The sequence below is a fragment of the Vipera berus genome (genome assembly GCF_964194415.1).
Source record: "Vipera berus genome assembly, chromosome: 1".
Lineage (NCBI taxonomy): Eukaryota > Metazoa > Chordata > Lepidosauria > Squamata > Viperidae > Vipera > Vipera berus.
In genome coordinates, this window is record NC_138202.1 from 157,898,787 (window position 1) to 157,915,108 (window position 16,322).

The window sequence follows — 16,322 nt, forward strand, 5'->3', positions numbered from 1 at the left end:
AACAAGATGGAGGGTTTGTTGTCACTGTGAGTTGTGGTGGTGTGGGGGCACGAAGGGAGGCTCAGCCAATCTCAATGTATACACTGTTGTACTTTTGACAGTAAAGGTTCATTCATCTGTGGTGGACCACTAAAGTGGATGGTCTAACTTTTCATCAATCTGTAAACTGTTTAATCCTAGTTTATGATAATGGAAGTAGTCAAAATTAATCCAAGATGCTGAAGCCAGTTGTATAGCCTTATGCCAAGACATCAAGAGAAATAGAAACTGTTTATTGAAGGCAAAGTGCACATTTTCCCCTTCTAACAGAAAGGTTAAGCCATACTGCCTCACAAACTAGCTTGTACTTTAGAGCGGTGTGTTGGGAGAACTGATCTCAGTTTAGTTTGTAGCTCAGTGCCTAATGTGAGCCCAGATAACTGGGATAAGTAAAATATGCTTCACTACTTAAGTGCACGAAGCAGCTACTTAAAACTTTCAGTAGTTGAGCTCATACTAAATCACGATTTGTTTGACTATGATACACAGTATTGAATAAATCACAAATATCTGAACGTCTATGGAGATTCTCAAATCATCTGGGTCACGGTTGTGCCGAAGGTGCTTTCCCAAAAGGCAACTGGACTTTTGTCCCTTGGAAACTTTTCACTTTTCATCCAAGAACCTTCTTCAGTTCCACGAATAAGTCCCACAAATATCGGAGTACCTATAACATAGTCAGCCTTACATTGCTGTTTATACTCCGCAATGTAGGATTCACTCAGCACAGGAAAGGAAGGCAAACCTAACTAAATCGCATAGCGTCCATTGTCTTGATTCTGCAGCCTCTTTAATCGTGGCGCGATGACGGAATTAACTAATTGTGCGCGCGAGCCGTCCCTTAGAAGAGAAAGCAAAACTAAACATATGTGAATTCCCAGTTCAGAAGCTTCTTGGATGAGAAGCGAAACTTACGGTTGCCTCTGGAAAAAAGCACCTTGACCTGGATGACTGAGAATCTCCATAGACATTAAGATATGTGAACTTTCCCTCTCTCTCTCTCTCTCCATTCCTTCTTCCAAAAGAAGCCGGGCCTTTTCAAAAGTCCCGCGCGTGGCGGGAAGAACGCCGGCAGTGAATCCGGGGAGCGGAAGATTCGAGTGGGCGTTCACACGTTCCCCCGAAGGCGCCAACTCCTCCAGGAGGAGTAAAGGCGGAGACGAAACTCTACCCGCGTGGGTCCGGACGGGAAGGAGGTGTGGTTACTGCCGCACTGGCTGCTGGGCTGGCCGGCGAGGAAAGATCGGCGTTTAAAGATAGGAGCCTTAACTGCCGCCGCGGCCTGCCGCTGGAAGACGCGTGTTGGAGGAAGCAATCGCTCCTCCGACTCTGGGAGAAGGTTGGTTTGGGGGGGGGGGCACGCTGCAATTTTAGACCGTTTCCCGGCACGAGGCTTTCACCGCTACGTTGTCGTGTTGCACACCCTTCTCTTTCGAGGCTGCGGAGTTAACAAGATTTCCGCGTGCATCGTGGCGGTGCCTCTTGGTGTGAACGCGGAGGGGAACGGCTTGGAGGATTTTCGCCCGGGTGGTAGAGGGCAGCTCTCCCCAGTCATCGCGGTGGTAATATATAATTAGGGATATAGTCGTATGAGGTCCACCTGAATGAGATATCATCAGGGTAGCGATGGTAGGGGACGCCGTCGGTCGGTTTTTGCGGAAAGTCTCCCGGAATGTGGGGTTATGCAAAACGGGGAGTTTTCCCTAAGCATCGACCGCGTTCCTACGTTCCAAGGTGTATCTGAATGGATTCGCCAGTTTGCTCCTTTCCTTGGTTGGGGCCTGTACAGGCAGGGGGGCTGAAGGGAGGGTAACTGGAAAGGGAAGTTCATTGGAGTTGGCCGGCTAATAAAGTCAAATAAGTAAATAATAACTTTCGGGGTTCCTGAGATAATGGGATCCTCGGGTTCACAAATGACACTTAGTCTCCAGGCTCACGGCGTGATCGAGCTGCGCTAATACGGAGAGCCGAAGGAGGCGGTAGAATCCCGGCATAATTTTGGCCTCTACCACTTCAGATGGCAGGAGGCAACGGGATTGTTTTGGACCGTTCTGTGTTATTTGAGAGTATCTATCTCCAAGTAAGAGAAGGGAGGAATAAGGGCAACATTTTCCTCGGTTTAACTCTTTGTACACTCGGGGCATTCTCCACGGTAGAGAACGAGATCCACCTTGTTTGCATTGTGAGAACGTAGTTCTATGTCACATGGAGCGCCTAAGTGGCATATTAATCCCTTACTTGAAATGCTCATAGTTGTAGAGAACAGAGTACTAGCTCCTCTAGGTGCTGAGTTTTTTCTCTTTTTCAGTTCTGAGTAGTAATGAAGTGATAGCAAGTGTAGAAGATTTATTATAAAATGAACAGAAGTTAGTAACAGACTTTCTCTAACAGTAATACTAACAATCGCCCTTTTAAATAATTTTTCTTATGACAGCTGGTGGGTACCAGACTGGAACCTTGAGATAATCTTTGTAGCTAACTGGTAGGGGAATTCTGGGAGCTGTAATCCTACATTGGAGGAGAGTAAGCTGGGGGAAATTTTTTTCCAGACTTTTTCTGTTGGGTATGCAGGATTATTGTAATAGCAAAGAGTATTCAGAAACTTTATTAAAAGCTGTGTGTTGTTTGCAGAATTTTCTCTGCCACCTGCTGCTTTTGTAGATCCAACTTACATTGGAAATAATCAGTAATTTGCCTCAAAAACAGGTTGTACAGCTGACTTCTGTATGTTTTCAATTAAAACAATGATAAGGCCACACAATGAAAATAATAGCAGAATATCAGCAGATATGAGTTATTCCACTAATGTAATAGAAAATATGAAAAAATATCTACATGAATATTTGCATGTAAATTCTCTGTAGGGGAACAACCCTCACTTAGACAGGACTGTGAAGAGATCCTCTGAGTAGACTTAAGATGATAGTAGCAAGGTATTGGGCTAGGAGTGGGGAAACTCAGCCTGAAGTCCACTCTTAGCCATGGAAACTTATTGGTGATTTTGCCATGTCATATTCTCTTAGCTCACTTCTTACAGAGTAATTGAGGAAAAATGAGAAGAAGAAAAATGGTTTATGCCATGTTGAGTTCCTGATGAAAGACAAGTTATAAATCTAACAAACAATATAGGATTGGATTAAGTAGGTACTCTTCCACACGAGGAAAAAGAAGAACCTCATATGGAGGCCCCACAGCTTTAAGTGCTTTAATCAAGATCCAGGTTGCTTCCTCTGTGAGAATCAAAGTTCTGATGTTGATATATAGTTCAAAAGAATATGTATAGTGTTATAAATATGGGTAATCATAGTTTTTCAGTATTTTTTATATCTCATAGGTTCCATTATTATTTAAATGGTTGTAGTTGTAACTGATGGTGTTCTATACTGGTCTGACCAAAATAAAGATTTGAATTAATACTATTTTTAAATTTGTAGAAACATAATTTAACAGATGCCAATCTGACATTCTGTTAATGTGGATATGTTTGACATTCCATTTCTTATTCTGTGTCTTCCTATACTCTTGAATGTTAAACAATATAATTTAACACCTGTTTTATAAATAATGACAGGTTTATTTTTAGAAAGTTACTATATCTTTCATAAATAAGGAAAGTCTGAAGCCAGCTTTGTGGTCCAAGCTTCATTCCTCAAAGAGGATAATACATATATATGATTACAAATTATGCTGGAATGAGTTGGCTTCCCATCTCATGCAGTGTCATAGTTTATTGAGTTAGCCTCCAGGGAGTTTATACAATATAGTCAGACCATAGTTTACAAGCCATGGTGCCTGGTTTATACAACGTGACATGAAAACTGAACAGATTATACTTGTGTACCAAGAATCCTTTAGGATTGTGGCAGTCCATAAAAAAGATGAATAAATGGCTGTGTGTGATGTGTAAATTGTACAGTTCTTCCTGCTGGGCCTGTTTCATTCATTTTGAGGGCTGCCCATTGAGTGTTACCTCGCTTGCGTGTATCAAGTCTTTATTTAGTTTTTCTGGCCAAAGACCATTTGATCAGACACTGAGCTTTGCTCAAGGGACTTAGGAGAATGGAATAATAAGCATTTGTATTTCTAAAAAATCAATATCCCCTTGATTCCAGCTGAAAGATGTGACTGGGGAAATAGTCTTCTGGAAGGAAAAAAACAGATTTGAGTACTGCTTAATTGGGAATAAAACATAAGCTTTTAGTTTTAAATTTATAAAGCTTGCAAGGTGGGACTTAATGGAATGGCATGATTACTAATACAAAAAAAACAACAACAGAAGATGTAGCACGGTGTTCATATCAAAACATGATTAGCGAAAGCAAATAAAGGCATTATAACCCAAGCTTTTTTGTATATTGGTTGAATTCTAAACTGCTTTGAATATTATCTGTTAAAGACTTAATTCATTCTAAATTGAATAGCATTTTGTAAATTAAACTTTTTAATCAAAAAATATTTCATAGGTATCAGTCCGAGAGATCTGGTGATTCATTATCTTTTTGATGTCCTCCAGGGAAATGAAAGCCCTGCTTTTTGTACTGGTTAGATAAATATTGATCAGAGATGGGATAACTCTTAACAAAAATATGACATTCTGTTTATCCAGTTTTGTAAGGGAAACTGTGCTGCTTCCATTCTTTTTTAATTTACAACCCTTCTAACCATTTTCCCTTTTAGCATGTTTTCACAAGCAAATTTAATAGTTGCCAACTAGTTACAGTTAGAATGTGACAACAGACATGCAAAAAGTTAAATAGGCTGCAAACTTGGTTAGTATTTGGATGGAAGTTACCTAGAAATCCCACAGCTGCAGACTAGACTGGGAAGTTTAAAAAAATTCCAGAAGTTGGCAATGGCAAACTTTTTACTTCTGTCAGAAAACATGGATATATCCATGTAGCAATGAGTTAACTGAGTTAAATTTACTCATTCACATTGCATCTGAATGCTCAATTTGAAGCTATGCTTAGGTTATCTTTACCTATCTTATTCTGTGCAGCTGTGACAAACAAACATCATTACAAAACATTAAGATAACTGTGGTTCATAGTACAATAATGAAGTTAAGTAGATAAACTTGGCGCTGTTGGTTAATCCAGAATTCTGCAGCAAATATGTTAATATACAATTTTATCCGAGATTGTATTATTATGCTGGCGTAATACAATCTCATGCAACATATATTGTAACTATTGTGGTATGATGGTTATGGCTTAGATATGTCGTGGTTCAAGTCCCCCCTCAGCCGTGGAAACTGATTGAGAGATTTGGGGCCAGTTGTGTTCTTTCAGCCCAGTTTATCCTGTGGGATTGAGTAGAGAACCGTGGAGGAAGGAGTGCTGTGTAAGCTGCCTTGAACTCTTGGCAGAAAAAAAGGATATACAATGAACAAATAAATGTACATTCACCAATTACAGTTTTTGTTCCAATTACAGTGTAAACTATTGAGAATTGATTCCAGAATATCTTACAGATCATTGCCTCTAAAATTTGCCTGCCTGCATTTCCTATCCCTTGGAGAACCCTGCTAATACCATCCTGTAATCAGGTCTGAGCAAGAATTAGGACTTTCTCTGTCATAACAAATTGTTTGCCCCTGAAATTATTTTGCTCCAGTATCAGACCTGTAGGATACCGGTCCCTCCCTTTCTCCACTCCCTTTTTTATTATGTTATAAATCTTGATAACATTGCATAGTTTTAATACAGTGAGGTTTATAGACTATCGTTAAAGATGATTAACATTCTATTGTTTAGATTGCTTAGAATAATTTCCTCTATTCTAAATGCCATATCAATTATTTGTTATAATTTAGGATGTCAGATGTTATTGCTTGACAAGAGATGAAGTAGCCATTTCATATGTTAAACTTGTGTATTGCTTTAAGAGATTGAGATTAAGGTTGGGAGGGGGGAAGAGTAGGATTGTACCTTCAAGGCCATCTGAAATTAAAGAAGATAAGACCTCGGAGGGTTTTCTAATGGAAGGGAAACTGATTCTTTAACTTAATTGGAGAATATGATTGACAAAATTAGAAAGGTGGAGAATTGTGTTTTAATATATTGTGCAAGGAGCGGAGATTTCAGTTTCCAGCTTCCTTTGAGCAAGCATTTGCCGGTGTATTAGGCTAATAAAGGACTTTTAAGGTAAACAATGCCTCAGAGTCACTTGAAAAGCCCATACGTCGGAAACTTGACATCAGTATTACAAGCATAAAATTACTTGACTTTTTTTTATCCAAAGTTGAGTATAGCATTGAAGGAAAAAAAAATACTAAAATTCACCTCAAAAGTATTTGTTGTACAGGTAGTTCTCAACTTATGACCAAAATCGAGTCCAATATTTATGTTGGTGAGACATTAGTTAAGTGACTTTTGCCCCATTTTACAACTTTTTCTTGCCATAGTTAAGTGAATCACTTAACAATCACTTAAGCTACTAACCTGGTTGTCAAATGAATCTGGCTTCCCCACTTTGCTTGTCAGAAGGTTGCAAAAGGACACAGCAACAATCATAAATATGAACCATTTGCCAAGCATCTGAATTTTGATCACATGACCATGGGGATGCTGCAAAGGTTGTAACTATGAAAAATGGTCATAAGTCACATTTTTCAGTGCCATTGTAACTTTGAACAGTCACTAAATGAAATGTTGTAAATTGAGGACTATATAATAGAGATTTTGATCTTAAATTGATTATTTAATATTAAAGTTGCCATTGTATGGTCTCAGTCTCTAAATATACATGTTAATGAAGAAATATATAAACAAGCAAATTTAACAACATTTAAAATACCGTACTAAAAAGTAGAAAAAAAACCCCATTGGGTTTCTGACTCTTCCTTTTAATACATCTAATTTGTAATATTTTAGACATTTAGGCCACCTTAGAAGTCAGATTGCAAATGATTATATTTGTCATGTAGCATGTTTATTTTTTAACCAATGGTTTCATACTTTCCTGGGTCAGCAAACTGATTATTCTTGTGTGACAGTGTCTTAATTTTATATACCAAGGCTATTCTTATTTTTAGTTTTGCCTTAATGTGACTGGTTTGAGCAATGCAGGTATACTGGAAAATATCTTTCTAAAAGATTAAATATATACTAAAAAAGAGGGGTCTTATTGGTTTGAATGTGCAGTGTTTCCAGTGGTGGGATTCAGCCAGTTTGCACCAGTTCAGTAGAACCGGTGGCTAAATTTTGTTGAGTTCGGAGAACCGGCTGAACCTATGCTGCTTCGTGAAGTCCGTTCTGAGCCTTGGAGGCCTGGAGGAGGCCTCCCAGGCCTTGAACAGCCCACAGGAAGTGCATGGATGTCACTTCTGGAAGTCTATTCGAGGCCTCGGAGACCCAGTCCTGCATCCACGCAGAGAACTGGATGTTCAGGTATTTGAATCCCACTACTGAGTGTTTCTAATATATTGCTTTGATTGCAGGAAGTGAAAATGGCTGAAAACGGAGATAGTGAAAATATGTCTGATTTGGAAAAGAAAGTTTGTCAACAAATTGAGGTATGAATACTTCTGGTATGCATATTAAGATAATATGCAAATGTAAGGCTTTGGATAATAGGTCATATAATTCAATCTATCTGAAGTACATTAGACTGGGGCAGATTGATTTACACTACAGCTGAAGTGCTATAAAGGCAACTCTCTGGTAAAACTGTTAATATATGCACTATTTGATCAGAGGTGACTGTTGGGCACAATCTCAAAGCAGAATTTTCTATTTTAAAAAAGTGGAATTGATAATATAGCTCAATTTGTTATTCTCATACTTTTTATCATGTTTAAGTCTTCTAGTAGTGCTTTATAACAGTGGCCCCCAACCTTCATGGCTTGGCAGCCTGGCTTGGGAAGGGAGAAGGGAACTGGCATGTGCAAGTGGGGGCTGGTGCATCCGTGCATGCTGGCCCGCTGCTCGTGCGAGTCGAGCTGCACGTGCATGCACTCGCCCACCACTGACAGCCCACTTCCATACTGGCTACAGTCCAGTAGTGAGCTATGGCCCAAAGGTTGGAGACCCCTGCTTTATAATATAAAACAATCATTAGGAATAACTACTTCATGTCATTGTTTATATTTTAAGAACATGAATTTTTAAACTAGCCCAGAGTATCGGCCATCCAAACTTATTGATTGCAGTTGGGCCTGGCAAATCTGTCGTTAAATGGTAGCATTGTTAAGTGAAGCATTACACGACCGCACCTACATATATAACATCAGTTCTGGCGGTGGTCTTTATTCGAATCAGTGTGGGTTGTTAAGGGTGATGTCCATATGACAGTAACTTGCAGATTCCTGCCGGCTTCCGCATTGATTTTGCCTATTAGAAGCTGGCAGTGAAAGGCATAAATGACAATCAAATGACCACAGGACATGGGGACCATCGTAAATGCTTGCCTGTTGCCAAGTGCCTGAATCATGATCCTGGAGATGCTGTGATAGTTGCCCCTTTGTGGACAGGTCATAAAGTCTCCTTTTTCAGTGCTGTCATAACATTAATTGATGCTGAATGAGTTGTTAGTGAGGACTAGCTGGTACAGTCAAAAGATGCAATAAAAGCTTTTTACAGTAAGGGAACTGGAAGTGGATAATTGCTAAATGAAGCAGTAGAGTATCATAATTTGGGTTCTGATGTTTGTATTCTTATTTATTTCACAGTACTATTTTGGTGACCACAATTTACCCCGGGACAAGTTTCTTCAAGAGAAGATCAAATCGGATGATGGCTGGGTGACTTTAGAAACAATAATCAAATTCAATAGGTAATACTAATAGTGGGCTCATAGTTTCATAACAAAAAAGAACAGCTCCTCCTATTATAATAAACCTAAGTCCTAGGCTAGATTTGATTTTAAATCTCTGAAAAATAGCACTTTTCACTGTGTAAGTTTGATTATTGATTGATTCATGTTTATTGGTTGCCATAATGAAAATAGGCAATTTTTATTTTTGTGTGTGTTCTGCAGCATAATATGAAATATATGATCATGTATCCCCTGTGTCTTTTCTCCTTAAAAACAGTTATATCCACAGAGGAGAGTACTTGTTAAAGCAGATTTTTGTTCTGGCTTTTTTTTTTTTGGCACACACAAGAATAACTCTTTTCCCTCCATGGAATGAGGACATTTATTAAGACTTTATTAAGAATGCTATTCTATTTTATTTCAACACCCTATGATCTTTCAGGAAGCAAAAACATACTCAGTGGGTTTTTATATGGCATGGAAAAAAGTCCACATTTGATATATTTCTCATATTTCTACAACGATAAATACAGAAGTTTGACTTTGTAAATCTCAAAAGTTGTATGTCTTTCATTCTTTCGTATAAAAGTATAGGTTTTTACTTCTGTGCTTTTGATATTAAAATAAGCCTATTTAAGGAAACCTATGGAGGGAAAATGTGGCTTTCTGGAACAATTTGAAGTAGGACGTAGAAGGCTGCTGGTGGAAAGGTGAATGGCCTAATTCTGGGAAAGTTGGTAATAGCGGAGAAGAGGGCAACAGAATGTCAATCCATGAATGTTTTTAAACAGGATTTTTTTTGTCTATCAAATATTCTGATTTAATTTATGTTTGTGATTAGTTTACAATTTGGACACATAAATTGGAAGCTATAAAGAGACAAAGCCCCCCCCCTAGGTTTGTCACCTCTGAGGCTAGCAGAGAAAAATAATTAGGGATTGATAATTTCCCCCAACATTCATGCCTCCTGCAAAAGATTATATCAAATTCAAAATGGAATCCTAAAAATTCTGGGTCTGCTTGTTTTGGAGCCCCCTCAGCTCCAAGAAAAGTGACAGAGAGATCATTAGTAGGATATAGTTGTCAGTTTGCTGACAACCGGTTCTCTTAGAGTTTCTGGATAAGCATTCAGACAAAACAACACTTGGAAGGAGTAGATTGTGGACTGAGGAAGAAAATGGAGAGGAGACCTCCTGCTGCCCGTTAAGTGGCCAATATCCTGAATCTGGGGCAGTTCCCATGAGGGACAAGTAATTCCAGACGGGATAAGAACACGTTCAGGTCTGCTTTGAAAAGGGGTTCGCTTGTAAGGAGGAAAAACAAGTTGTAGACGGGGCATTCAGTAGATGAATAGAATCAGGGTCCATGCTGAGGCCAGTGTGGCAATAATTTCCCTAGTCTGCTCTTTAAAGTCCATTTGTGAGGAACTTCCACCTGCAGGATGAACATCTGGAGGGTTGTAAAGAGGTTGCGTTCCATCGATCAGCTTGGCGTTCCTTTCATTTGTTGGGATGAATTTTGGGCTTGAGCGCCTTTTTTGTTTTGTGGAAGTTAAGCACTCGGGAAGTGAACTTGTCAGCTTTTCAACAGGAGGACAGCTAGAGCATCGTAAAGTGTCAAGGGGTTCGTTTGCAGTAGTCTGCGTGTGATGGTTTCTTGGTCTGTAGGGAAGGTGCCAAATAACTGGACTAGTTCTTCCTCATCTTCCATAGGGTTGGCTGATGTCCGTATCTTCGCTTCAATTAAATCAAGGGCATTAATGCCTCCTGTGCTTCTCTGGACCTGATCTGGGAATATGGGCCCATTCTGCTGCATGGGTATTTGCCGGCGGATGTAATGAGCTCTGGAGCTTATACTATCCTTCCTTGGAGCTTGGCTCTCGTCCCGGAATTTAGCAGAGGCTATATACTGCTATTATGAAAGACACATACAGGTCTGCTTAGAAAACCCCTTAAGAAATGTTTACATTTCAAAACCATTGAAGGGAGTGAGAAATGGTTAAAAGTCAATGTTATTCTTTCATGACCTTGCCACCTGGGAAGCCAAGAGATTTTTTGGTAAGATTGCTGGAATGTTCTGATGAAGAAGCTGTGAGAGGGAATAGAGCACTACTGCTTTATTTTTCTACCTACCCGAATTGAGAGGATTAACTGCCGAGATTGCACAAATTTCATTTCAATGTCAGAAGATGTGTGACTATCAGAAGCCACACGTGACTCAGGCAACAAAAATAATAATAAAATCTTTTTACCTTCCATTTTGTAGGCTAAATCGCCTTACCAAAGACTTTGATGTAATTGTGGGGGCTTTAAAAAAATCAAAGACCGAACTTATGGAAGTGAGTGAAGATAGGACTAAAATCCGAAGATCTCCAAACAAACCGTTGCCTGAAGTTACTGAACAATATAAGAATGCAATTAAAAGCCGATCTGTATATATTGTAAGTGGAATGGCGATATCGGAATATTGTGAATTTCAGGTTTGAAATGACTGAATCTTGCCTTTTCCATCAGGGTTTTCTGTTTAATGGTCCCAAGAACATGCAAAAGATTCTAAATTCTATTTAGCTGACGTGGGGTGAAGCCCCTTATAAATTGAGAACACACTCCTTTGCTTTTTCAGTAACTCACATGACTTCTGGTTACTTGTTTGTTACCACAAAGCAATCCTGTCGTTCAGCAAAGAATATACTGTTTTTGACCTCAGGTTCTCAGTAATTCTATATACAATTACTACAATCATAATAATCTAAAATCATGCTAAAAAGAAATTTAAAATTTTATTTTTGGGGGGCTTCTCTATTATATATTAGGAAAAGGATCCAAATTGTTTAGCTTCATGTATGCACACACACATGCATACCTATCATTTCATTTCATTTCATTTCATTTATTATATTTGTATACCGCCCTTCTCCCGAAGGACTCAGGGTGGTGAACAGGGCACATATAAAAATACAGAATACAAAAAATAAAAAAGAATTAAATAAGAGCCCGAGCTAAAACAATAGAATAATATAAAAATCCACAATAAAAACCCCAGCACATCCCCCGTCAGGCCAGGCCGGCTTGCTCAAATAGATAGGTCTTCAGGCCGCGTTGGAAGGAGCGAAGGTCAGGTGCCATCCGGAGCTCAACCGGCAGCTGATTCCATAGTTCCGGGGCGCCCATAGAGAAGGCCCTCCCCCTGGGGGCCACCAGCCGACATTCTCTGACCGGAGGCACCCTGAGGAGGCCCTCTCTGTGGGAACGCACAGGGCGGAGGGAAGTTGACGCCGGCAGCAGGTGATCCCCGAGGTACTCCGGACCCATGCCATGTAGGGCCTTGAAAACCATTACCAAAACCTTGAACCTCATGCTATTCCTTGCAAGGTAAGTATGCAAAGTGCAGAAGGAGTGAGGAATTAAGGCACAACATAAGAAAAAGAAACATGGCTAACAAATTTTCTGACCCTATTCACTGTCTCTCTACCTTTTTTAAACGTATCTTTGCATTCACTTTCATACAGTGCTTTATATAGACTTTTGTTCTTTAAACCACATCTTGCTTTATTGGGGGGATTTCATCAAATCTAATCATTCTTAGTCTTCGCCTTCCTCATGACCCCTTCCTCTTTCAACTGCTTGTTTTGTTGGATTTTGATCTTTCATTTTCTGCAGCTGAACAAAAACGCCTCAAAACTATTTTTGCATGCATTCTGCACTCATTCATCAACCATTCATTTTCGACCTTATTTCTTCCTATTTGACCACATAAGGTTTATTAAGCTCCCCATTTCTCTCATATTCAACTTTTATGTTCCCCCTACCATAACCCAACTCTCATCGCCTTCTAAGAAAGTGGCAAGAAGCACGTTATTGCAAATAACCATTTTCACTTCTTGAAATAGGTACCCTAGTACCCTTTCACCGTTGTTTGCGTGTCTTAAAAGTTTTCCAGCTTTAATAAAGGTGTACCTTCTAGTACAGCAGCCCCCAACCTTTTGGGCACCAGGGACCGGAGAAAGGTTTTTCCACAGACCGGAGGGGGCCGTGGTTTTGCATGCTGCCTGCCTCCCATGGATGGGGCTTCGCTTGTTTGCACAGACCTGTTTCTGGCATGCCGTGGACTGGTGTTGGTCCACGGACCAGGAGTTGGGGACCCCTGTTCTAGAAAGATACGTACAATAAGTTTTTGGTCTAACTTGTAGCCCCTCCATTTTCCCTATCAAGCAGACCTATCTTGATCTTCAGTATACAGTATTTACTACCATTGTTGAGGAAGTTTTGTTTTTCTAAGCCGTGAGTTTTATTTAAATCTGAAGCCTTGCTGTAAGTTGCATGGTTTCTGCTCTTGCGTTAATTATTTACACACAAATTCGGTAATTGATTATGGAGGAACAAATCCCATTAAAAGAACTTAATTGCTCCCAAATAATAATAAAGCACTTTATTTCTGCATTGCCAAGATCTGTAAAACACTGAACTTAAAATATGAGAATTATCTAAACTTTCATTTTTCAGAAAGGTTTTCCAGTAGATACAACTTTAGATGATATCAAAGAATGGCTGGATTGTAAAGGCAAAGTAGAAAACATTCAGATGAGGAGAACTCTTCAGAAGACATTTAAGGTAATCCCTTTGAACAGAATAGCTCTAAACTTCCTAAGGCTGTATCGCATCCCAAGATAGATTCAATTCTACTTTTTCTTATTCCAGGGATCCATCTTTGCGGTATTTGATAGTGTTGAATCTGCCAAGGAGTTTGTTGGGACACCAAACCAAAGATACAAAGACACAGAGCTGATTGTGCTCTTCAAGTAAGTGTCACTTCAGTTGTGCATTTGAATTTTGACCTGAGCTTCATGCAAGGCTTCGGATGGGCAGCCAGCTTTTTTGTCTTCCAAGACTTGTTTTTAAATTCATGTTATTTATTTAAAACAACAGTTTTATTTTACAATGTTACTGTGTGGGTTTCGCGTACTTTCCTTCCCATAATAAGCTAGAGGGTTTTTTTTCCCTTGCATCAGAAGAAGACATGGCGATATTGATTCTATGGTGTCACAGTTCTTTCCGCTTATAAAGAGAACCACCGTAGCCCCCTTCCCCCTTTTAAACAAATAGAAAAGCATGTGGGAGAGAAAAATCAATAGAGTTGTGGGACCCAAGTCCCAAGAATTTACATTTGGGGGTGGGTGGGGGTTAGACAAAGTTTTAAAGAAGGAAATAGATAGCTTAAGCCAGTGATGGTGAACCTTTTAGAGGCCGAGTGCCCAAACTGCAACCCAAAACCCACTTGTGTATCGTCGGGTGCTGGGTGGGCTTGGCCCATTGGCTGGGTGTGGCCATTTGGCTGGGCGTGGCCCATTGGCTGGGTGTGGCTGCAGTAATAACAGCAGACTGGGTGGGACTAAAAAGTTCCATCAGTCAATTCCAACTTTGCAAGATCTTTCCCCCCCCCCCGTGAGAAGTTGAAATTGATTAATTGATTATTATTATTTTTTGCACACGGTGGTGGAGGCCTAAAGCGAAAAGGTTTTATAAAACCCAGCTGAAGGCCCAGGACTGGGGTGACAGTGCACGTGCCCACAGAGAGGTCTCTGCATGCTACCTGTGGCACACGTGCCATAGGTTCGCCACCACAGGCTTAAGCTTTGACCTGAATTTTGTCCCTGAAAATATAAAGAGGAGGATCTTGATTTGGGGGAAGGGATTTAGGGGGTGTAATGGGTGCCCTACATTTCTGCAAACCTTAAAGAACCTCCTTTCTTTCCACCAAGTATACGTACAAATGGGAGACAATTACACGAGACAGCCCATCATTTTATTCAATGGGGTTGGCCACCTTTTCTTCTTTTGAAGATCCTTTTCCCCTTGGAAGAATCTGTGGAAGACACGTAATAGACATGGATGGGGATATCTTATTTTTTCCCCCTCAACTTTTCTTTCTTTTGGACCTCCTCATCTCTAACTCGAGTTGTAGTAAAAGGAGAAGATCTAAATGGAAAGGCTTTGAATTAGTTGAGGTCATAAAATCTCTCCGGTTTTCTTTCAGATATTAATTTTTTTTGTTATTTGATCTTCATAGCAGATTCATCGCACGTGGGGGTCTTGAATGAACAAGTTATTCTGGGTCAGAATCATTTACTGAACAAGGGATACATTGAGTACTTTCTTATTTTACTTGCAGGTTAGGGCCAGACTGTCAGTAGCAATTGGCACTAGTTGCCAGTTGAGCTAAGATTGGGTATTAGAGCTCTGGTGGCGCAGTGGTTGGAATGCAGTTGTTGTTGTTGTTAGCTGTGAAGTCGTGTCTGACCCATCGCGACCCCATGGACGATGTTCCTCCAGGCCTTCCTGTCCTCTACCATCTTCTGGAGTCCATTTAAGCTCACACCTACTGCTTCAGTGACTCCATCCAGCCACCTCATTCTCTGTCGTCCCCTTCTCTTGCCCTCAACTTTTCCCAGCATTAGGCTCTTCTCCAGTGAGTCCTTCCTGCTCATTAGGTGGCCAGAGTATTTGAGTTTTAGCTTCAGGATCTGACCTACTAAAGAGCAGTCAGGGTTGATCTCCTCTAGGACTGACCGGTTTGATCACCTTGCAGTCCAAGGGACTCGCAGGAGTCTTCTCCAGCACCATAGTTGAAAGGCCTGAATTCTTTGGCGCTCAGCCTTTTTTATGGTCCAACTTTCACTGCCATACATTGCAACTGGGAAGACCATAGCCTTGACTATACGCACTTTTGTTGACAGGGTGATGTCTCTGCTTTTTAGTGTGCTGTCTAGATTTGCCATGGCTTTCCTCCCGAGGAGCAAGCGTCTTTTAATTTCTTGGCTACAGTCCCCATCTGCAGTGATCTTGGAGCCCAGGAAAATAAAATCTGTCACTACCTCCATTTCTTCCCCATCTATTTGCCAGGAATTGAGAGGGCTGGATGCCATGATCATGGTTTTCTTAATGTTAAGTTTCAACCCAGGTTTTGCACTCTCCTTCTTCACCCACAACAAGGGGCTCTTTAGTTCTTCTTCACTTTCTGCCGTTAGAGTGGTATCATCTGCATATCTTAGGTTGTTGATATTTCTTCCGGCAATCTTAATTCCAACTTTTGATTCATCTAGCCCTGCCTTTCTCATGATGTGCTCTGCATATAAGTTAAACAAGCAGGGCGACAGTATACAGCCTTGCCGGACTCCTTTCCCAATTTTGAACCAATCAGTGGTTCCGTGTCCAGTTCTCACTGTTGCTTCTTGGCCCACATATAGGTTTCTCAAGAGACAAATAAGATGGTCTGGTACGCCCATCTCTTTAAGAACTTGCCAGAGTTTGTTATGATCCACACAATCAAATGCTTTAGCATAGTCAATGAAGCAGAAGTAGATGTTTTTCTGGAACTCTAGCTTTTTCCATGATCCAGCGTACATTGGCAGTTTGATCTCTAGTTCCTCTGCCTCTTCGAAATCCTCCCTGTACTTCTGGTAGTTCTCGATCCATATACTGCTGAAGTCTAGCTTGTAGAATTTTAAGCATATCTTTACTAGCATGAGA

At 40.3% G+C, this 16,322-nt stretch overlaps 1 protein-coding gene across 1 annotated transcript in view; it reads left to right on the forward strand.

Annotated features, from left to right (window-relative positions):
• The first annotated feature begins 1,251 nt into the window (after positions 1–1,251).
• The window catches only part of SSB (small RNA binding exonuclease protection factor La), a 30,032-nt gene continuing 14,961 nt past the window's right edge, over positions 1,252–16,322 (forward strand). Inside the window, exons 1-6 of the mRNA XM_081317417.1 lie at positions 1,252–1,378; positions 7,481–7,555; positions 8,711–8,814; positions 11,062–11,236; positions 13,299–13,406; positions 13,494–13,594. Of these exons, the coding sequence (XP_081173543.1) occupies positions 7,490–7,555; positions 8,711–8,814; positions 11,062–11,236; positions 13,299–13,406; positions 13,494–13,594 (554 nt within the window). The 5' untranslated portion in view covers positions 1,252–1,378; positions 7,481–7,489. The remainder of the gene's footprint in view (positions 1,379–7,480; positions 7,556–8,710; positions 8,815–11,061; positions 11,237–13,298; positions 13,407–13,493; positions 13,595–16,322) is intronic.